Raw genomic sequence first — 24,514 nt, 5'->3', positions numbered from 1 at the left:
TGTCAGGTCCTAAAAGATCATCTCGGGTAGCTAGTAAAAGCAGGGTATCTGAAAGAGTTTGTAGTGGGCTCTGCTGACCGAGAAGCAGGCCAGGGTGTTCAACAAAAAAGGAATCCCCTCCTGCCACCGTTGGGAGTTATCGAAGTCATCCACGCTACCCTAAGAGGTACGGCAGCAGCTAAAATGGTATTGACAGTGGCTTGCACGGAAAGAGATTCACTCGAGAAGAGGATGAAAGTTGATCGGCTAACCATCTTGTTTGGTGAAGAAGATTTGGAAGGGATGATCCAACCTCATGATAATGCGTTGGTGGTAACAGTTCGGATAAGCGGGTTCCTGGTGAAAAGAGTGATGATAGACCATGGAAGTGGGGCCGACGTTATGTACCCGGACATATTCGAAGGGCTCGGATTGAAGAGTCAGGATTTGGCGAAGTATGACATGCCACTGGTTTCATTTGACGGGAGAGTCGTGATTTTCGAAGGTCAGATTTCTCTCTCGGTGGATATGGAAGGCAAGGAAGTAATAGTGACCTTCATAGTAGTCCGATCATTCTCACCGTATACTGCAATCTTGGGAAGGCTGTAGATTCACGCAATGAAGGCCGTTCCGTCCACCCTGCACGTGAAAGTAAAATTTCCCACCGAGTATGGAGTCGCCGTGGTGAGAGGGAACCAACGGGTGGCTAGGCAGTGTCGTGTCGCCGCGGTCAAGTGGAAAAGTGAACAGCTCGGACAAGCGAAGGAGACCGAAAGAGAAACTTTATAGCAATTACAGAAGCCCCGAGGGGAAACGGGGGCAGACGTTGCCGATGAGGTTTTGAAGTTTAGAATTTTTCTAGATACTGACAGGTATTTCCAGATAGGTACCAGCATGAATGACCGAGAAAAGGTAGAGATGTTGTTGTTCTTTTTGTAGAACGTAGATGTTTTTGCCTGGAGCCCGTATGAAGTGCCCGGCGTAGATCCCGAGTTCATTGTCCACAAGCTTAACGTGGACCTATCATTCCCCCCGAAAAAGCAAAAACCGAGAAGAGCATCGAAGGAGCATGTTGACGCGGTGAACTTGGAGGTCCTAAGGCTCAAGGAAGCAGGAGTGACAAGAGAAATATTCTTCCCGAGGTGGTTAGCGAATACAGTTGTAGTGAAGAAAAAAAACGGTAAATGGAGAGTTTGTGTGGATTTCACAGACTTGAACAAGGTATGTCCCAAAGATTCGTTCCCAATGCCCAAAATTGACCAATTAGTAGACGCCACGTATGGGCACCCGAGGATGAGCTTCTTGGATGCTTTCCAGGGATACCACCAGATTACCTTGGTGTCTGAGGATCGGGAAAAAACAACATTTATCTCCTCGAGTGCAAACTATCACTACGAGGTCATGCCGTTTAGATTGAAAAACGCCGGAGCCACATACCAGCAGATGATGACGAGGATGTTCCGAGAAAGAATTGGTTGCACGGTTGAAGTATACATTGATGACATGGTGGTAAAAAGTAGAAAGGAGTCACAACATACGGAAGACCTCCAGTGGCATAAGTTGGGCCTGAACGCCGAGAAGTGTACTTTCGGTGTGGGGGCTGGCAAGTTCTTAGGTTATCTGATTTCTACTCAGGGGATAGAGGCCAATCTCGACCAGATAGAGGCCGTGAATCGCCTCAGACCGCCAAGCAATCCCAAGGAAGTGTAAATGCTAACCGGGATGTTAGCTGCCCTAAACCGATTCATCTCCAAATTCACTGATCGCTGCAGATCGTTTTATCAACTTCTGAAGAAGTGGAAGGGGTTTCATTGGGACAAGGGATGTGATGAGGCTTTTCGAGAACTGAAGGAATACTTGGCAAAAGCGCCCATGTTAACGGCCCCGGAACCCGGGGAGGATTTGTTTATGTACCTCTCGATGTCCGACCATGCCGTAAGTGCTATGTTAATAAGGGACCAAGGAGTACAGATGCCAGTGTATTACATAAGCAAAACCTTAGTAAATGCCGAGTCGAGATACCTGCCCCTAGAGAAGTTAGTTTTAGCACTGGTACACGCCACTAGGAAGTTGCCACATTACTTTCAGGCTCATACGGTGTTCGTCCTCACTGAGTATCCCCTGCAGTCGTTGTTAAAAAGATCGGACTTCATGGGCCGAATTGCCAAATGGAGGACTCGGTTGGGTTCGTTCGACATAAGATACCGACCGCGAAGCTCGGTGAAGGGACAGGTTCTTGCTGATTTCATCGCAGAATTCACCCTTAAGAATGACGGGAAGATAATCTGTAATGCAGAAAGTCGTCCGTGGAAAGTATTTGTAGACGGCGCTTCGAATGCTATGGGGGCTGGAGCTGGTATTGTCATAATCACCCCGAAGGGCATACGACTAGAACACTCCTTCAGATTGGGATTTAAAGCCTCAAACAACGAAGCCGAGTACGAGGCCCTTCTGGCCGGGTTGAGGGTCGTATTGCATCTGGGCGCAAAGGATGTTGAGATTTATTCAGACTCTCGGCTGGTCGTTTATCAAATCGTGGGAAGTTTCGAAGCTCGGGACTCTTGGATGAAAGCCTATCTAAGTGCAGCTAAGTAGATTATTGGCCAATTCGGGACAGTGAAGGTGGCCCAGGTAGGTCGGGCGCAAAACAAACATGCCGACTCGCTTGCCACATTGGCTTCATCCGCCACCGAGGATACACCGCGGTTAGTCAAAATAGAGCTTATAAGGGAGCCAAGCATCAGTGTGAAAAGTGATTATGACTAGGCTAGGGTGGAGGTTGCCAAGGTGACAGTGGCTAATCCGTGCTGGATGAACCCGATCATAGATTTCCTTGCCGAGGATAAAGTTCCGGATGATGAAAACGAGGCCAAAAAGATTCGTCGGGTGGCTCCCCGGTACTGGCTGTCTTCAGACCACAAACTGTACCAAAGGTCTTTCGCAGGCCCTTACCTTTTATGCTTGCATCTCGAGAAAGTGAACGAACTTCTAACCGCGTTACATGACGGAGTGTGTGGTGGCCATGTCGGGGGACGGTCTTTAGTGCATAGAGCAATGACCCAGGGGTTTTAGTGGCCACAGATGCAGAAGGATGCCGCGGAGTATGTCCGGAGGTGCAAACAATGCCAAAAGCACGCCCCGCTAATCCACCAGTCGGCAGGTTGTCTAAACCCCGTCAGCAGCCCATGGCCGTTTGCACAATGGGGGCTAGACATCCTCGGCCCATTCACCCGAGCAACAGGTAACCGCCGTTTTGTGTTGGTAGCTGTAGATTACTTCACAAAATGGGCGGAAGCCGAGGCCTTGGCCAACATCCGGGATACTGATGTGAAAAAGTTTGTATGGAAAAATATAGTCACAAGGTTTGGGGTACCAAATTCACTAGTATCAGACAATGGGCTACAGTTTGATAGCAAAGCGTTCCTGGCCTTCTGCAGCGATCTCGGCATTAAGAACAAGTATTTAACCCCGGCATATCCACAAAGTAACGGTAAAGCTGAGGTAGTGAACAAGACGATTTTGAACGGGCTTAAGAGGAGGTTGGACGGGGCAAAGGGGAGATGGGTTGAAGAGCTACCTAACGTATTATGGGCTTACTGTATGACTCCCAGAAGATCCACGGGTGAGACCCCCTTCTCTTTGACATACGGGGCGGAGGCCGTAATACCAACCGAGGTAAGCTTATGCAGTGCACGAGTCGCAGGGTTTGACCTTGCCCAGAACACCGACCTGATGATGGAGCGCTTGGACTGGTTAGAAGAATGCAGGGAGGCCGCAACCATACGGCTCGACGAGTATCAGCAGAAACTGGCCCAAAGATACAACCAAGATGTAAAGGGGAGGGAATTCAGCGCCGGGGAATTGGTGCTAAGGAAGGTCGTGGGAAACATGCGAGACATAGCTACAGGGAAGCTTGCTCAAACGTGGGAAGGACCGTACAGAATTACTGCCATCGTCGGCGCAGGGGCTTACTACCTGGAAGACCTCGACGAGAGGCCGCTCCCCTGGCCATGGAATGCTCATAACTTAAAGAAGTTTTACCCGTGACCATCCGTGTACTGAAGTGTAAGCCAAAATGTGTACTTTGCTAAAGTCAAGATAATGATGGAGTTACTTGTCTAAGCTGTTTTCGATCCCGTTATTGCACATCAAGAGAATTGCATATTCCTCGGTTCGATTAAAATCGCCGAACAGGTGGAAACCTTATCGTTACAAAAAAGTAAAAACTCTAAGGACAGAAGCCTCATCCTCGGTTCGATTAAAATCGCCGAGCAGGTGGAAACCTTATCGTTACAAAAATAAAAAATAAAAACTCTAAGGACAGAAACCTTATCCTCAGTTCGATTAAAATCGCCGAGCAGGTGGAAACCTTATCATTACAAAAAAAAAAAAAATTAAAAAAAAATAAATAAAAACTCTAAGGACAGAAACCACATCCTCGGTTCGATTAAAATCGCCGAGCAGGTGGAAACCTTAACCCCCTTACAAACATTAGTTGCAATTTCATTCTTGGATTATCCAAAGCACCGCGCAACAGGTTTTGGGGCATCATACCATTTACGGTCGGGAAAAACTAAACCCCATTATATGAACGCAATATACTAAGGCATGATTTAACCGAACGGGTAGCCCTCGGCCCGACTTACTACAGTATAAGAAACCATTGGCATAGTCTAAGCAAACACACAAATAAATAGGAAGTCATTTAACAAGTTAAAAGCATAGTTAAAAGGCAGAGTTAATATCTCGTCGCCAAAACTCGGCAACTTTTTACGGGTAATCCCCATTGTTCAGTCACCACAACCCGGTAACATAGGCAAATATATCGATAAAAAAATAAAGTAAAAATGTTATAAAGATAAGTAAAAGCATGAAAAAACTGGCCTGCAGATAATCAGCTGGAGGGCCGGGTTGGATTTGTCACTTCTTGCCGGTCGGTCAAAGGATAATGCGAGTCTTCACCGAGGAGGTCCTGTACAGTTGGGATGCTGGTGGCCTCCATCTCATTTGGCTCGGCATGAGTATCAATCTGTTCCACCAGTTCCCTCATGCTTGTCGTTTCTTCCTCCTCAACAGCCAACGAGGGATCCTACACGGCAGTAACGGGGCTCGGGAAGGGAATCTGGCCGGGGTCTCTCAGGGGGGAATCCTTAGGAACTCCCAGAGCTTGAAGAGCAGCAAACCACCCGGCCTCAAAACCTAGCTTCCGAGCCTGGGCCACCATCGGTTTCGCAGATTTCTCGGTATCGGCAAATCCCTTGTTATACCATTTCTGCTCGCAAGCCTCCAGGGCTGCCCTCAGGTCGGTTAGCTCCTCAGCTTGAGAGGTGTTCAGGCTAATGGCTTCGGCTAGCTTCATGTCTGTTTCGTTCTGCTTAGCCAGGAGCTCAGCGCATCTCTTCTCCGCCAGCGCTCTATTTTTCTCCGCGGCAGCGGCTTTTTTCTCGGCAGATTCAGCTACCCTTAGTTTTTCCTTTGTTGTTTTAGCAGCTAACTCCCGCGCCCCCTTCTCATGATCGACCTCCTCGGCAAGATCTCGTGCACGGCTAGCCAGTATGTGGGCCAGTTGAGCAGCCTGGCAATCACAGAAGTTAGTACGGAAGTAAAAGTAAATGTATGGAAAGTAATAGACAAATAAGGAATTACCGCAATAGCATGCCACTCTAACCGACGCCCCACGGACTCCTCAGACCCCTCCTCGAAGGCATGCACATCGTCGGGAAGAAGAAGACCCTCGGCCAGGGTCTGGGCAATACGACCGCCTTCGCCTTTCTCCCACATCCGCACACAGGCGGTTGAAGGCAAAGGCTTGCCGTCCAGCAAAAATTTGGGCTTCCACGCTGGAGTGGCTTCGGAAGAGGACGCAACCCTCGGACCGACCTGGGCCTACGGCTCGTGGATGATGATGCCCCCTGTTAGCTGGGGAGGAGTCTGGACGGCAGCGTCTCCCGGACTCGTAGATGGTTGATCAGCAACCCTCTGTTTCTTTCGGGCTCGTCCGGCTTGAGAAGAGGGTGGAGGGTGAGGCGCCTGACTTCGACCCTGAGAAGGTGGGGACTGGGTGGGTTGCCGTGCACCGGGCACGAAGTGATCAATAGTCATAACCCTCCTTGACACCATGTTTTCATCGGGTTGGGATATTTGCAGTCGACAAGCCGGTCGCTTCAATCGCTGAACGCTCGGGCTCTATAACAAGGTTCTTGGGTTGCGCTTGCTCTTGAACAGGATCCTCTTGTTGAATTGCCTCGTGAGCTAAGTCTCGAAGACGCCAAGACATGCGTTCCGCAGACTCATCCCGCAAAGGAGCAAGTTTGTCCGAGCAAGTGTAGTGCCTTCTGAACTCTCTCGCCTCCCAGGTTGTAAGCTTCGGCGGCAAGAAGTTCGCGTACCGAACGTCAATATAAGATAGCAGGGGACTATCAACTAATAGTGCCTGCTTGAAGGATTGCCAGGTAGAATAAACAGGCTCTACTCCGAGGATCAGGTGCGATGCTCGGAGATGTCCGTCCCAGTGCATGAATATCTCGGAACGGAGGATGAAGTTCAGGTCTTTTACGTGGACAGTTCTGATGTCCGGAACGAACACTTTGCCGTCTACAAAAGAACAAGTGTTATATCAATATTTAATAACGAAGATCTACTTCAATGAAAAGGAAAAAGGGGGGGGGGGGAAGAACAGTTAGATCAAGAGATTGGTATAAACCCACTTCACGCCGTAAAAGAGGGCAGGGGACTTCCCCGGCAAACCAGTTGCCGCGCACCCGGACAAACTCCCCGACGGAGTTCCTATTTGAATCAGGTAGGCATAATCGGGTCCCAGTTGCCGTACCCGATTATCTCTATTTTTTAGGTAATAATTGGTAGCTTTGTTCCCACAAAGGCTATACATATGGTTAATATCATGGTAATCTAACTATAAATCAAAGGTGTGGTTCAACCTAGTAACGCAACTAACTACCCGGTAAAAGTTGGGGGGAAGCTGGTCGGACACAGCCCGTAGTACCTAAGTGTGTCTGTCAAAAGGGGATTCAAAGGGAATTTAACCCCACCCTCTAGAATTGCCATTAAAGGAAAAAAGGTTGTGCCTTGTCCTCGGTGGAGAGCGATTTCACTCTCGTGGCAGTAAGCCACTTCCACGTCATTGGGAATATTAAACTTGCTCTTAAAAGTGGCCAAGGCAGCCGGGGCCTCCAGAAGATAAGAGTAACCCATCTATGACACTTAATGCTATGAAAGGGAACTTAAAGAAATAAGTTGAAGGAATAGGAAGGGGAAGAGAACTTACTTTGGGTTCTAAGGGAGAAAAGAACTCTGGGTAGGTGAGTAAGTGCACAAAGAAGTGGTCGGCAGAGAGTAAGCTCAAAAGATCAGAGGTGGAAAAAATGAAAGAATGTTCTGAAGGAAGCTATTTATAGGATCAGAAAAGGGCATGGGAACGTTTAATCAAGCAATAAATGGGTGCGATTCACGAACGACCCTGCGAATGCCAAAAATAACCGACACGCGCGCCGCTTCGGTTCGCAAACCGTCAGGCAATAATGACAACTGAGCCTTGCGCCACAGAATAGCGCGTCTTTTGAGAAGAGCATTAGTGAGAAACCATAACCGCATGGGTCCTTGGCCATAGGACTTTTGAGATCAAAAGGCTCGGCTGGCTCCTTGATTCTTCCCGGCAACTGGGTATGAATCAAGGGGGGGCTAATGTACGGCACCAAGATCCCAAGACCCAGATGGGCCCTGGGCTCAGGCCCAATGGTACGGCCCCATCGCCCTAGGCCCTTCTTGAGACTGCCTTCATAAAGAACGAGTTTTGGGCCTCAGATCTTGAACTGTGCTCGGTATAAAACTTCCCGAGCAATCAGATAAACCTTGTCTGGGCGAGCCATAGGATGTTCGGGGAACATCATTACCGAGCAAATCCACCTGAGTTGGAACCAAGTTCCAAGGCCATAATCGTTACATTCCACTCTCACCTAAACACCCACTTAAAACAGATAATATTGGACCTTCAATTGCACTAACGATGGCAGTAATCATGATCTCCCCACTAACTTTAAGCTATAAATAGAAGAAGTTGGGGAAGAGGAAGGGGTTTAGAAAAAAAGAGAGAAAAACAGTCATTGAGGGAGAAAGGAGGAATGTTACTTTGAGTTTCTGTGCCGAGAACGACCCGAAGTAGGAAATCCTGAAACCCACCTTATAAATAAATTGTGAGCCCAAGTGAGTTGGAGCCCAACAGTCTCATTTCAGGCGCGCACAGCTTTGTTCTGAGTTTTGAAATGCATTCACCAAATGTTAGCATTGGAATTATATGTTTATATAATAGGTAATAAGGAACTTATATTTCTCTCATTTTAGCAATTTTTTTTTTTTTTTGGTTGAGAATGCTCGTTTTAGGCTTTAGCAACTTGATACACATGCCAACATTAGATATAAATGAATCTACAATCTTTGTATCAACAGTGAAACAAACTCATCAATTAAAATATCAAGCTACTATGTTTATATAAAACAAAATAAAACTATTTCCAAGAGTGCACTGATATTTGGAAAGCTATCAACAAATATAAGTTAAAAACAACTATATATACTAAAGTGGATTCTTGTTCTACTTTATAACTAAAGGATATTGAAATAATTGAACTTACACCCAACGCAAAGCTTGTTGACAGTGGATCTCCAATCCAATTTTTTCTTATTACATGGAAAAGGAAATTAAAATAAAAAATACATAAATTATTACTCTTTTTCATGAAAAAGCAGTTGTCATTTGTCACATGGAGAGCATACCCATCGACTCATTAAATTTTTTGATACAGACTCGATAAATTGATTGGTCATCGTTGAATTTTAGCGTTTGATACCAGCGACTGGGATAGGATAGAATCCGATATGCACCAATCTCGAAAAAGACAGAGAGGAGAGTCTTGAAAGATGAAAATATAATGTTTTTAGTCTCTTCATGCCATAAAACAAAACTGCAGATAGGAGAGTGTTTCCCCTAAAAGGAAAAATACAGCTGCTAAAGCCACTAGGGTATACATCCTCAATTTATTATTTTTCTCGACACAACATCATGGACTATTGAAGGACTCAGGTGGAAAATATTTGCCTTTTCAACTTCTTTGTATATATGCTTTATTTGGGTAAAAAATAATAAAAGAAGAGAGAAGAAGACGTAGACAGCTGCTAAAGCCACTAGGGTATACGTCCTCCATTTATTATTTCTCTCAACGCATCATCATGGACTATTGAAGGACTCAGGTGGAAAATATCTGCCTTTTCAACTTCTTTGTCTATATACTTTATTTGGGTAAAAAATAATAAAAGAAAAGAGAAGAAGACGTTAACTATTGGGTAAAAAATAAAAGAAGAGAGAAGAAGTCAATACCTACAGACTAACCACTACGTTGAGTCCCTTTGGTGTGTCCTTCTAGGATTTCATATTTCATTTTTTTGAATTTATATTATAATTTTATTCTCAAAAAAATTTATATTATAATTTTCAATTTATATATAAGTTATGCATTTATGTTGAAAATGATTTCATTTTAGTCTATTTATATTGTTTTATTGTGTTATTAAAACTACTGATATTACGTGTTTTGTAAAATAAGGTGGTAAAATAGATAAAATAATTTTTTGTAATGCTAAATTTATGACTCTATCAACGTGGATGCTCTAAGCCAAGTACGCATGGCAAACTCCTACCAAAAGTCACTATAATCTCAAGTTTCATGGGTCATATAACATATATCTAATGGGCACTTGCAGATAATTTTAACTTACAAGTCGTCCATAAACATCAGCACCTACAAGTCTATTAACTCATTCAACTTGATAAATTTACTATGAAATGGCCATGAAATTTAGTTTACGAATAAATTTGTGGTCTAATAGTGATCTTATTCTCACTTGCTGCATATTCTTGTGTAATAATTTTTGTTGAAAAAATGTTGTGTAGATACTAGATTGTGCTATGGAAGGAATGGAAGGAAGGAAGTGAGCTGGCAGGGGCGTAGCCAGGATTTTTTACATGGGGGGGCTGATTTTCGACGACGACGATTATCATTGTTATATGGACAGTCTATAATTTTAGGTTGATATGGACCTTCTTTGAAATAAGCTCGACGGATTCATCTTGTTTCTTGATAGGAAATTCACATATTTGTTTACGTGATCCTGGATCACGATCTATCTCTTCAAATTGAATTATTGAACATTTGGAAGGGTGTTCATTGGGCATTGAAGTATCAACATTTATTTCTACAGCCACATTTGTTTCTACAACCATAGGTGTCATAAATTCTGAATTGCTAACATCTTTTTTCTTAAAGAATGCATCAATTGTTTTTTGTTTGCTCATAATTCTTTAAACTTTAAGAATATGACTCAAAAATTAACCTGAAAAGAACTTAAAAAATAAAATCTTAATTAAAATTTTTACTTAATTAAATGGATGTTATTCGTACTTAAGAAAAAAAACAAAATTTCCACTATAATTTAAACAGTCAACCTATCATCATTCCTATTATTAATTATATGGATGTTATTCATACCTCCCCATGCCTTCAATCATATATTTCTCTAAAAATCTATGAAAAATTAAAGTGCATGTAAATATTTAAGTAAGCGTATATAGTTGAGAAGAAGGAAAAAAAAAAAAAAAACAAAAAAAGAGATGAAGGGTAGTGCTGAAGAAAGAAAAGAAAATTGAAAACTCACCCTCTGAATGATTTATTTTAAGAAAGCAAGAAGAAAGAAAATAATGGTCAGGTTTTTTTTTTTTTTTGGGATCGTGAGGACTGAGTTTGAAAGGAGGGCTGAGCTAAGGTTTTGTTTTGTTTGAGGGCTGCTAGTACTAGTGGAGTGGGCGGTAGCATGTACACAGAAGACAAGAAGAGAATAAAAAGAAGAGAAATGATATGTCTACAATATTTTCACAATATTTTTACAACAAATCATAAGTGGCAGGTTGTTACTGGTTGTTATTGGTTGTTATTGTTGGAGCAAAAAAGTAATCTTAGTGTTAGGTTCAAATTTGAACCAATAACAACTAACCATTTATGGTTTGTAAAAATATTGTAAAAATTTTGTGGACGTAGCACCTTTCTAAAAAGAATAGCAAAAGAAAGGGTTTTGATTTTGAGATTGAGAATGGGTGATAAAATGTTATTTTGTTGGGTAGTGCCTTTGGGTATTTAAATATAAGGGGACCATGTTTTGTTTTATTAGAAGATAAAAGAGGCCTACAATTCAAACTAAAGCATGCTAGGGTTGGGAGTGAATTGAACAGAAATGGGAGGGGGGTGGATGTACATCATGGGGGGGCCAATTAAATTTTTTATATAGGCTGGTGGACATTTTTTTTTTTTTTTTTTTGCAGGGGCCACGGCCCCCCCAAGGGGCAACGTGGCTCCGCCCCTGTGAGCTGGTGATTTAGAAAGTTTATAAAGCTTTTGGTGGGTATATAAATTAACACAATCACCAAAAAAATAATATATTGACAAAATATAAATATATAGACGGCTTAAAATAATCATGAATTCCGAGTTTTGAAATGCATTCACCAAATGTTAGCATTGGAATTATATGCTTATATAATAGGTAATAAGGAACTTATATTTCTCTCATTTTAGCAACCTTTTTTTTTTTTTGAGAATGCTCATTTTAGCAGCTTGATACACATGCCAACATTAAATATAAATGAATCTACAATCTTTGTATCAGCAATGAAACCAAATCATCAATTAAAATATCAGGCTACAATGTTTATATAAAACAAAATAAAACTATTTCCCAAAGTGCACTGATATTTGGAAAACTATCAACAAATATAAGTTAAAAACAACTATATAAGTATATCTACAAAAGTGGATTCTTGTTCTACTTTATAACTAAAGGAATTTGAAATAATTGAACTTACACCCAAAACGAAACTTTTTGACAGTGGATCTCCAATCCAATTTTTTCTCATTACATGAAAAAGGAAATTAAAAAAAGATACATAAATTATTACTCTTTTTCATGAAAAAGCAGTCATTGACTCGATAAATTTTTTGATACAGACTCGATAAATTGATTGGTCATCATTGAGTTTTACCATTTGGTACCAACGATTGGGATAGGATAGAATCTGATATGAACCAATCTCGAAAAATACAGAGAGGAGAGTCTTGACAGATGAAAATATACTGTTTTTAGTCTTTTCATGCCATAAAACAAAATTGCAGATAGGAGAGTGTTTCCCCTAAAAGGAAAAATACAGCTGCTAAAGCCACTAGGGTATACACCCTTAATTTATTATTTCTCTCAACGTATCATCATGGACTATTGAAGGACTCAGGTGGAAAATATCCGCAGTTTCAACTTCTTTGTATATATGCTTTATTTGGGTAAAAAATAATAAAAAAGAGAGAAGAAGACGTATACAGCTACTAAAACCACTAGGGTATACGTTCTCAATTTATTATTGGCGAAAATGCACGTTTAGCCCCTATATTTTAGGTCAATTTTTATTTTGGTCCCAAAATTGATTTCGTTGCAAATTTCATCCCTAAAAAATGAAAATCATTTTTAAAATTGTCCTTGCCATCAACCAATCAACGAAAGTATCCTACATGTCTGACGGAATGCCTTGCTTGCTGACATGGCATTGATATGGCCATTAAAATATTGTTAAAAAAGATTATTTGACATTTTTTAAATACCATGTTAGCATTTTAATTAATTAAAAAAAGCCACATCAGAGTATTTAAACTAAATTAAAAAACAAACCTTAAATCTAATTAAAAAACAAGCCTTCAATTTCTTAATTTTAATTTAAACTAAAGATACAAATTTGATTTAAACTGAATTTTTAATTTCTCAATTCTCAGTTTTAAAATTTTTTGTCACAATCCTCTGCACCAAACCCCAATCCCAACCCCATAAACCCAAGTTACCCAACCCAACATCAATTTTCTCACTCTCTCTCTCTTTGATTTCTCTTTGATATGCTCCATACCCAGACATCCATGGCCAAAGACCCCAAGCTCCAAACCCAGAAACCCATGGCTAAAGACCCCAAGAACCCAGGGCCAAAGACCTTAAGCTCAGCCTCTCATGATTTCTTTTTAATTTCTCTTTAATTTAAAAGATTTTTTTTCATTAGACTATTTTTTTCATTAGCCCATTTTGAACCCGTGATTTGGGTTTAGAGAGAGAGAGAGAGAGAGAGAGATGAGGTCGGCAGTGGTATGGAGCAGATCAGGGGGGAAGGAACCTCTGAACCCCTCTTCGACTTCGGCTTCTCTACTTCTCTATGTGCCAGGTAAGCCACCATGAATGGCGAAACCTCTCTCTACCTCGCCCTCTCTTTTCCTCTCTCAGGCCCGATCCTAGCCATGACCAAAACCCTTACCTCCACCTTTGCCGTTCTCCAATGCTGCTAGCCTAGGCAGTGGCTCTTAAACCCACATTATTGGGTTGATGAGGGAGATGGTGGATCTAGGATCTTGGATGATGATGCTGTCGGCTCCACTACAACACTACCACCATGAGAAATATTGTATTAGGATAATAATTTTTGGTTGAATGTATAATTGATTTTTGTGGAAGAATTTGTACAAAATTTGGAATATTTTGGGTTTCTATTCTTTTGTTCTTGGGACTGAATATTCTGGATTTGTTGTTCTTGTGTGTTCATGATTATTAGTGTATAGTTTAAACTAGTTTAGCCCATTGGGTTTGGCCCAGTATACTGTACTTGTAGTTTACTCATATTACTTGTACTGTACACATACATAGCCTATATAAGACTCTCTATTGTACATTATTATACACACATCAATATACAAACTATTCAGTCTTTCTCTCACTTTATATTGTTAACATGGTATTAGAGCCATTCCTTTGACTTTCTGGTTCTTGTGGATATCTCCGGTGTTCTTCTGCTGCCCTTGCCTTCATCCAGTAGTCACTGTCAGAAGTGAGTCACCGCCGTCACACCCACAGTCCCTGCAACTCTCGGATCTCATCGTTTTGCTCATCCAACTACCAAAGCAAAGGCATAGAGTGATAGAACAGCCAATCTTGAGCAAAACCTAACCAAGAACTGTTAGAAACCACTTCACACGCGCCACCACGCACCGGCTGAAATTTCTGCCTCACGAGCACTCGCTCCAAGCGCCACCACGCTCTGTCATGCGCCACCATGTGCTTACATGCGCCTCACGCACTTCCACGTGCCACATGTGCCTACCCTGTATCATGTCCTGCCATGTCAACCCTAGAGTGACGTCAGCACACGTCAACATTCCAATCATTGACCGTTGACTTTGACCAAAGTCAAAATTTTTCAACAGGGCCTTGCTCAGTTTTTCGTGTAGATTTTGATTTTGGGCTCTGTTTCTTCATTTGAGGTCTCTAAATCCCACTTTTTGGTCATTTTCTTCATTATGGCTCAACAAAACGAACGAGATATCATTCGTCCTATCACTATTATGTTGGATGATCCTACTAGCTATCATGCGTGGTCTCAAAATATGACTGTCTTTTTCAAGGGTCGTAAACTGTGGAGATATGTGACTGGTTCAATTCCTAAGCCAGTACCAAACCCTAAGTCCAAAGCCACAGCTGTTGAAGATGCATCCAAGACTGCTGTTACAGTGAATGATTATGAAGAACGCCTAGAGGAATAGAAGAGTATTCAGAGTAAGATCTTGTCTTGGTTTATCAATACCTCTATTCCCTCCATTCATAATCTTTTTCCTCGTTTTGAGACTGCTAAGGCTGCTTGGAAATTTCTGGCCGATCGCTATAATTACACTAATGATTCAAGCTTGGAGTTCCACATTGAATCAAAACTTTATCAAATGCGCCAAGAGACAAGTCAGTCTATTTCTGATTTTTATTCTCAAACTTCTACTATGTGGGAACAACTCTCTGCTACAGACCCTCCACTGGTGTATTCTAAGGAGCTCTTTGTCAAATATCAGGATCGCCGTAAATTTATGCACTTCTTTATGGCCTCAAGCAAGCTCCTCGAGCTTGGTTTGAAAAGTTTAGCTCAGTTGTTGCTCAGCAGGGTTTTACTTCGAGTCCTCATGACACTGCTCTCTTTGTCTGAAGATCTTTTGCTGGTATCACTCTTATTCTTCTTTATGTTGATGATATGATTATTACTGGAGATGATTTAGCATGTATCCGCTCTCTTCAGCACTTCCTTAGTCAACATTTTGAGATGAAAGATCTGGGCACTCTCAGCTATTTTCTTGGACTTGAGGTTACCTCATCCTCTGATGGATACTATCTTTCCCAGGCTAAATATGCTTCTGATCTTCTCTCCAAAGCCGGTATCACCAACAACAAGACTGTTTCCACTCCCTTAGAATACAATGCAAAGCTCACACCCTTGGATGGTGAACTTATATCCATGCTACTCGCTATCGTCAGTTGGTTGGTAGTCTGATTTGTCTCACTGTTACTCATCCGTATATTTCACATGCCATGGGTATGGTTAGTAAGTTCATGGATGCCCCTCATTTTGTCCACTATGTTGCTGTTCTTCGGATTCTTCGATATGTCAAACGCACACTTTATCATGGTCTTCATTACTCCTCTTGATCTTCTCTCGAGTTTCATGCTTATTCAGATGCAGACTAGGCAAGTGATCCGACTAATCGATGCTCTATCACAGGTTTCTGTTTCCTGTTAAGTACTTCTCTTGTCTCGTGGCGTAGCAAGAAGTAGGATGTGGTTTCCCATTCCAATACTGAGGCTGAGTATCATGCCCTTGCCGACACCACTTGCGAGCTTGTCTGGCTTTGCTGGCTTTGCTTGCTTTTGGCTGACATGGATGCTCCACAGCCCACTGTCACTCCTCTTTATTGTGATAATCGTAATACTATCTACATTGCTCATAATGATGTCTTCCATGAACGCACCAAGCACATTGAAATTGACTGTCACATCACTCGCCAGCATCTCAAGAAAGGAAATCTCAAGTTGTTCTCCATCTCCTCTGCTGACCAGCCTGCTGATATCTTCACCAAGACTCACCTGCCTAGTCGTCTTCGAGATCTTATATCCAAATTTCAGTTGGCTTCCTCCTTGCCACCTCGAGTTTGAGGGGGGATGTTAATGTATAGCTTAGACTAGTTTAGCCCATTCGGCTTGGCCCAGTATACTGTACTTGTAGTTTACTCCTATTACTTGTACTGTACACATACCTAGCCTATATAAGACTCTGTATTGTACATTATTATACACACATCAATATACAGACTATTCAATTTTTCTCTCACTTTATATTGTTAACAATGATCAATATGAATTTGGAATAGGAATTTTATAATTTGAATGTGAAATTTATGAGTTTATGGGTTTGTTGGAGATTGGTTGATTTGTTGGATTTATTTCTTGTTTTCTTGGCATTGATGGAGATTGGATTTGGCTGCTAGGTTTGTTTCTTGGATTTGGGAAGAACATGAAGAACAAACTGTTATGTTCTTACGAAAAAATAATGAAAACTTAAAAAAAAATAATAATAATAAAAATAAAATTAGATTTAAGGCTTTTTAAAAAAAAATTAATTTTTTTTTGTTTAAATTTTCTGACACAGCTTTTAAAAAAAATTAAAATGCTGACATGGTATTTAAAAAATGCCAAATAATCTTTTTTAATATATTTTAATGGTCACGTCAGCGCCATGTTAGTAAGCAAGGTATTTCGTCAGATCCGTAGGATATTTCCGTTGGTTGGTTGACGTTAAGGACGATTTTAAAAATGATTTTCTTTTTTTTAGGGATGAAATTTGCAACGAAATCAATTTTGGGACCAAAATAAAAATTGACCCAAAATGTAGAGACCAAAAGTACATTTTCGTCTTTTTTTTTTCCTTCACTATTCTCCTCCATGTGAGTTTTACGACACATATAAAGTGTGTGTTTGGCAAAACAAAAATTTTGCCAACTTATTTTACTATTCAGCTTATTTTTGCTACTATTTATGGGTCTCGCAGCACTTTTTGATACTATTTATGAGTATCATTGTATTATTTCAACTAATCTTTACCTTTATTTACAATACTTTCAACAAAAAAATTTCAGTTTCAGTAAAATAAGCAGATTCCACTCAAAACATATTCTCCTCCTTCGTTTCACTTCTTCACACTCAAAACACAAACTAAAACCTTAATAAACCTTAAACTTGGTCCCTTCCAAATGTCTCAAACTACAATGCGTGAGAGTGTTCTAGACGAAGTCGTGGAAGACATCCTGGGTCGGCTACCAGTGAAATTCTTAACACGATTTAGGTGCCACCTCACACTATTAATGAAGAACATAGATGGGTCAGTGTTTGGTTTCTAAGGTTTTTAATTAATTAATTAATTTTTCTTTTCTATTCTTATATAAATTTAATAAAGAAAAGAAAAGTTTAAGTTGGGCCCTTGGGCAATGCTAGCCCAGCCCAACTAAGACTACCCCAAATCTTTTGTACAGAACGCTTCTTACCTTCTCATTCTTTTGAGTCCTTTTTCTCAGCTTTAGGCCAGAACATAACTACCCTCTTTAAAACGAAATTAACGGTCTTTACCACAACCGAAATGGCAGCAACATAGCTACTGGGCACGGCTACTTTTTCAGGGCCTAAATTTCAAAGCTCCATCTTATCTGAAATGGCAGCAACACTTTCTGTTCAACTCACCTACTTCAACAACTCCAACTCACCCCAAAACGCTTGGCATAAACATGTCAAAACGGCAAGAACAAACCGAAACTCCAGGATAGTAAACAAGCAAAAAGTCTCGAAATTTGGTTCATTCAATAGGACCCAATTGAATACTGTAAAAGCTTTGGTTGAACCTGAACCAAGCACTCGCTCGCTCACACGGGCTCTTTGTAATATTGTTGATTCTGGGTGTATGGAAAATGCACTCTACCTGTTTGAGAAAATGATTCAGTTGGATACATATATCCGGAATACGTATATCTGGAATGTTATGATTAGAGGGTGTACCAATAATGGGTTGTTTAGAGAGGCGGTTGATTTTTATTGTAGGATGGGTTTTGAAGGGGTTCGAGGTGATAATTTTACTTACCCGTTTGTGATCAAGTCGTGTACAGGGTTGTTGTCCTTGATGGAAGGGCAGAAGGTTCATGCGAAGTTGTTTAAGATTGGTTTGGATTTGGATGTCTATGTTTGTAATTCCCTTATTGTTATGTATGCGAAGATGGGGTATATTGAGTTCGCTGAGAGGGTGTTTCGAGAAATGCCAGTTAGGGACTTGGTATCTTGGAATTCTATGATTAGTGGATATGTTGCCTCTGGGGATGGTTGTAGCTCATTGATGTGTTTCTACGAGATGCAGGCTCTTGGGATGAAGCCTGATAGGTTCAGCATGATCAGTGCACTTGGTGCTTGCTCTCTTGAGTATCGTCTGCACTGTGGGAAGGAGATTCATTGCCAAGTGCTGAAATGTGGGTTTGAACTGGATGTTATGGTTCAGACATCAATTATTAACATGTATGGAAAATGTGGTAGGATGGATTATGCAGAGAGGTTGTTTGACAGGATATCTCCAAGAAATGTGGTGGCTTGGAATGCAATGATTGGTGGTTACGCTCTAAGTTCTCGTTTTCTTGAGTCATTGTCTTTCTTGAGAAAGATGCAAGATGGTGATAAATTGAACCCAGATATAATCACAATGATAAACATGCTTCCCTCTTGTGCACAATTACAAGCTCTCTTGGAGGGTAAATCTGTCCATGGTTATGCCATTAGAAAAGGTTTTCTCCCTCATCCAGTCTTGGAAACTGCTTTAGTTGACATGTATGGAGAATGCGGGAAGTTGGATATGGCAGAGCGTGTATATGGTCAGATGACTGAAAAAAACCTGATTTCATGGAATGCCATGCTTGCTGCTTATGTACAGAATGGGTGGAACAATAAAGCCTTGGTTTTGTTTCAGGATATTTGGCACCAGCCTTTTAAACCAGATGCATTTACATTTGCAAGCATTCTACCTGCCTATTCCGAATCAGCCTCATTGCAAGAGGGGAAGCAAATCCATGGTTTTATTATGAAGTCGGAGCTTGGCACAAATACTTTCATCTTGAATTCAATTGTTTACATGTATGCAAAATGTGGGGATATAGGGGCTGCACGGGAAGTTTTTGATCGCATGCTGCATAGGGATGTAATATCATGGAACACAATCATTATGGCATATGCCATCCATGGGTTTGGTAGATTTTCTGTTCAATTGTTTTCTGAAATGAAGGAAAAGGGCTTCAAACCTAATGAGAGCACCTTTGTGTCCCTGTTATCATCTTGTAGCATTTCTGGCATGGTTGAAGAAGGGTGGGAATACTACAATTCAATGAAGAGGGACTACAGTATAGATCCCGGAATAGAGCACTATGGCTGTATGCTTGACCTTATTGGGCGCACCGGCAATCTTGAGCTAGCCAAGATATTCATTGATGAAATTTCATTGTTCCCTACAGCTAGGATATGGGGATCATTACTGACTGCAAGCAGAAACAATCAAAAGATAGAATTAGCTGAACTTTCAGCTAGACACATCTTATCCTTGGAGCATGATAATACTGGGTGCTATGTCTTGCTTTCTAATATGTATGCTGAAGCTGGGCGGTGGGAAGATGTGGAGCGGCTTAAATGTCTTATGATAAAAGAAGGGTTAGAGAAAACAAAGGGGTGTAGTGTGGTTGAAATCAATTCTAGAACTTGCAGGTTTGTCAACAATGACAGTTCACATGCTGAAACAAACATGATTTATGATGTATTAGATATTATCATGAGGAAGATAGGAGAAGACATTTTTGTTCATAGTCTTACCAAGTTCAGACCTTTAGATTTGAGGAAGAACAGAGCAAACTCACCCCAGAAACATAGTGTGAGATTGGCTATTTCTTTTGGCTTGATATCCACTACGATTGGAAGCCCCATTCTTGTAAGGAAAAACACTAGAATATGTGAAGATTGCCACATTGTAGCAAAGAAGATTTCCGAGATCACTAGAAGGGAAATAATAGTGGGGGATTCAAAGGTCTTTCACCACTTCAGGGATGGGCATTGCTCATGTCGGGATTATTGGTGACCCCCAGTTTATAGGAACACTAGGAAAAATTGTAAAACAAACCTTGCTAGATATGTTGTATTAGCATAATGAGGCTAAAGATCTACCTGACAATGTATATATTACTTAAGACATTTAATCACACGAGTAATATAATTTCTAAGTTTATTCAATGTTCATGACATTGTCTTATGCAACGTTGCTAATCAACAGGATTTTTAGAATCTCCCTATTGTTTCCGCGGGCCACTTAAATATCCTAGTTTTCTCAAATTTGTAGACAGCATGATACACTACTGACTTGATTGGAACATTCAGCCAAATGCTGAATCAAAATTTGTCCCTAATTGGCCAGGTTGTGTAACGTGCAAAACACCCCCTATATATTTGTTTGCAAATAAAAAGTTGAAAAAGAAAAACAAAGATGGTGTTTGGTCACTGATTTCAAAACATAATGTTCAGTGTTTAAACACTGAACACTAGTGTCCAAAAACAAAAAAAATGTGTTTGGTGGACCATTCCGCAACAGGGTTGTTTGAAAAACATTGTTCAAAACATATGTTTAAAATAATGGTTTTGGAAATCGCTTCCGGGCCGATTTTTAACAACAAAAACTAGTGTTCACTGGCACTTCCGTAATTAGGTTGAACACTATTATGGACCCACCTAGTCATCTTTTTTGAAAGAATTGTCTCCTCTCTTCCTCGTCTCTTCACGCAGAATCAACAAGGATCCCTCTCCTGATTTAAAAAATATTTATTTTGTACTTTGCTCAACTTTTTTTTTTACAATCTAACACACATACCAAACACATATTTTATATTTTTGAACATTGAAACATGTTATTTAAACCATGATACCAAACACATTTTTTTGTTTTATAAACACTAAAAGCACGTATTTCAACAACACTTTTTAAATTACAATTTTCACATCTTTTTAAACAACAATTTTTAAATTCTATGACCAAACGGCCCCAATTTTGTAATTTTATGCATTAGTTAGTTCCAATTCTAGAACTACTCTTCTTTTTTTCTTTTTTTTTCCTAGCAAATCTCACCTATACCATTGCACAGAAAAGAAATGAAATTAAACATTTTAATTATATAGTACTAAGAGAAGAAAAGAAAAGAAAAATTCAATTCCTTAATTATGCATTTCCTATTTTACTATTCAGTCTATAAAATATTTTTGACAATTCTATATAATATTTCAAAACAATTCACAAAAGTAAAGCTGAAAGTAGTGTTTGGAAAAATTTGAGTTGAGACCCAATGGAGAGATTCTTATACATAACAACATATATAAAAGCACCCACTGCTCTCTATTCTCCTTGCTTTCTATTCTTGTACAGTTTTGTCTTTTTTTATCAGAAACCAAACAGAAAGTATGTTTGAACAAAATTGTAAAATTCAAACATTGAGTAGAACAACATTTTATATAAAATAGTAATAATAGAGAGAGAGAGGGAGACCTGAATCATGGATAGTATTTACCTTGCATCAGGATTCAACAACACAAGATAAAACAATATCTAAGAAAGGGTAAATTGTTATTTTGTGATTTATCTAACAATTTGTGTGTATTTGAAGGTTTTGAGAATGATTCTTCAAGTACAAAAGATGAAAATAATGTTGGGAGTCATGGTACTTCTGGTAGCTCTGTAGGTATCAAGGTAGTTATTGTATGCCTTGGTGGCTGTTTTTTCTTTTGCTAGCTTTTATTCAAGATATGGCAAAAAAAGAAGAGAGAAGAGCAGCATGCTTGTCTTCTAAAGCTGTTTGAGGATGATGATGAGCTTGAGGTCGAACTTGGTATTCACGACTGAGATCCTTTCTCATTCATGTCTTGACTATAATCAAGAGGTGTGCCTCATGGCTTTTGTTTTGCCTTTCATTTGTAGCGATCACTGCTTTGTTGGTATAGGTTGTTTGAAACTTTATATTTACAGCTTTTTTCTGCATGATATCTTTATTGAATACCGTGTTGTAGATCTTATACTGATTATGGTTATAGGTGATCTATTCCAAGGGATTATCGGTTTTTCCAAGAAAGGAGTTTTGTTGTGAACTTAAGAGTTTTTCAAGGCTTTGGCAATACAGTTCTACTAGCTCCTCCTCATCCCCCCTTAATTCTATGTGTTATACTGTCATTTTCTTATGTTAACATTTCCTGCTTCTAGTACATCTTATTGTGAAACAATGATGTTATTGCACCCCACATATTTGCACTATGATAGCAAATCAACAAGCTCTATCATTTTCTACTTTTACAAATTAAAATACAATGTAAGAATATAAATGCACCACCGCTATATAGCTTGTAAGAATAACCCATGAACTGTATATGGACATTGAACAAGCAGGGTAAAATTAGTTGTTGGAGAACACATTAGAGGAAGTATAAACACCTTCCAAATTTACATTCCAGATTATGGATGATTACACCCCTTTTCACTGATTGATCTACTTCCAGATACATTTTAGGCAATTCTAACCTAGGGCCAGCCATCCTCACCAAGCTTTTGGAATACATGGCATAATGATGATTTATAACTTATAAGCAATTTTACTATCAACTTGCATTTGAGAAGGAAATCTTATATTCTGTCACATGATTGGGAGTATTTAAGACTATTAAGGATTTAATCATTATCTATGGGGACCTTGAGTTTATATTATATATATATATATATTAACATTGCCTTTGAAGCAAAATTGTGTTTTTGAAACAAAATTCTTATTGTGTAAAATCTGGAGGGGACATATTTGGAACAAGATGATTGGAAGTTGTCTAAGATAGTTTGGCATGTTTTATTCAGAAAATGATTGTTATGGTTCAACCTGAAACAAAAGCAAGACCAAATAGAATGCGGGCTGAGTGGTGAGAAATAATATGATGGTCTTATGACTAAATGAAATAAAAGAATGTTCATGGCATTGGTTATTTGTTGGTTGTGCAGTCTATGATTCCTTGGAATAAGAGAGTTGCTGGAGTAGTTAATTGTTAGGTGCAATATCACAGTAATTTTGATGGGGAAATGAATATTTATTTCAATTTAGGACATTCTTTCTCTTCTTGGTAGCATGATCAGTGATTTTGATGATGTTGGTGTCCCTTCACTATGGTAGTTTAAAACATCAACTAGTTTCTCTCTTTGTTCTTCTACATTTAAATAGAGGTAAGAGTCTGGTTTTGCTGGGAAAAGAAGAAGAAGAGAGAATTAGACAAAAAAGAAAAAGATTATCATAAGAAAATCTAACGCATATTTTGTATTAAAATACTTTAGATTGGTTTTATGAGTGATGATGATGTTGGCAATTTGCATTTTCATTTTGAAAGTTTAGGACTACAATAATGAGCTATATGGTTTGTCTTCATTTTTTATTCAGTTGGATGATATTATAGGAAAGTCAAATGTGTATTTTACTATATTTTGAGTAATCAAATTAAACATAGATATAAATTTTTAATCATTGTGATCAAATTGGAAGGCTTTTCAAATTATTGAAGCTGTACCTGCACTAGAGCACCCCCTTAGGGAAGTAAAGGCTTTTCAAATGTAAATAGCCTCAATGCATATTTTTAGAAGTTGACATTTTAGATCATTATTACTCATTCTTAGGGAATTATAGAAACTATTAGCTGACCAATGGATAAGACTATGTACTTCAAGATCTAGCTCACCACAGAAAGAAGCTACAGGGGTCTGGTCTCCTGCCATTTGTTGTGTAAAGATCAACTTTAAAATTAGGCCCAAGAAATTAGTCATTTTGATGCAGAAATTGGTGGTCATGAGGTATGTTGGAAACCTTGTGATTTCCGAGAGGAAAGCAACCAGTTATAGCTTCCTTAAATGCAAGATTCTTTGTAGCCCCCTGGGATTAATCTCATGGAATATGTGAGTTTCAAGTAGAGCCTTCCCGGAGGGTCACTTTATTCTCATCATAGAGCAAATAGGTAGCCATTCATTTTTGTTATTAGTTTTTAAGGTTCTCTTCTAATGGACTGTCTGTTTGAAATGCATTCTGTAGTTCTCTTGAATTTGTAGCTATTAGATTCTTCTGGCCAATTTTCATCCTAGGCTTACAAAAACTTTTACCTCAATTACTTAGCTAATTGAGTAAGCTGAATCTTGTATGGCATGTTGGTATAACCAAAACTAAAAATGCCTAAAACTAAAAATGCCATGTTGTTTGCATAAATTAGCATATGTCATTTACCCAGAATGGCATGTTATTCTTGTCATAAACTCACATGTTTAGCCCGATGCGTTACTCAATTGATTTTCTGACACAGAAGAGGGAACCTTTTTTTTTTTTTTTTGGATAAGAGGGAACTTGAAAGTTAAAACATTACCTAGAATCAACATAACAATTCAAAAATCAAACACATCGTTTAATCAAACCAAGCTATAGGAGTATACATATTAGGGACAATTATTTTATATTGG

The 24,514-nt window shown here is 39.6% G+C and overlaps 1 protein-coding gene across 1 annotated transcript; it reads left to right on the top strand.

The window, feature by feature from the left end:
* The first annotated feature begins 17,507 nt into the window (after positions 1–17,507).
* On the top strand, positions 17,508–20,202 carry LOC115967704 (pentatricopeptide repeat-containing protein At4g35130, chloroplastic). Its single transcript, XM_031086841.1, has one exon. The coding sequence runs from the start codon at positions 17,639–17,641 to the stop codon at positions 20,081–20,083; it is 2,445 nt and encodes an 814-aa protein (XP_030942701.1). The 5' UTR covers positions 17,508–17,638; the 3' UTR covers positions 20,084–20,202.
* The last annotated feature ends 4,312 nt before the right edge of the window (positions 20,203–24,514 follow it).

The sequence above is a fragment of the Quercus lobata genome, chromosome 11 (assembly GCF_001633185.2).
Source record: "Quercus lobata isolate SW786 chromosome 11, ValleyOak3.0 Primary Assembly, whole genome shotgun sequence".
Lineage (NCBI taxonomy): Eukaryota > Viridiplantae > Streptophyta > Magnoliopsida > Fagales > Fagaceae > Quercus > Quercus lobata.
This window is presented reverse-complemented; position numbering and strand designations above follow the sequence as displayed.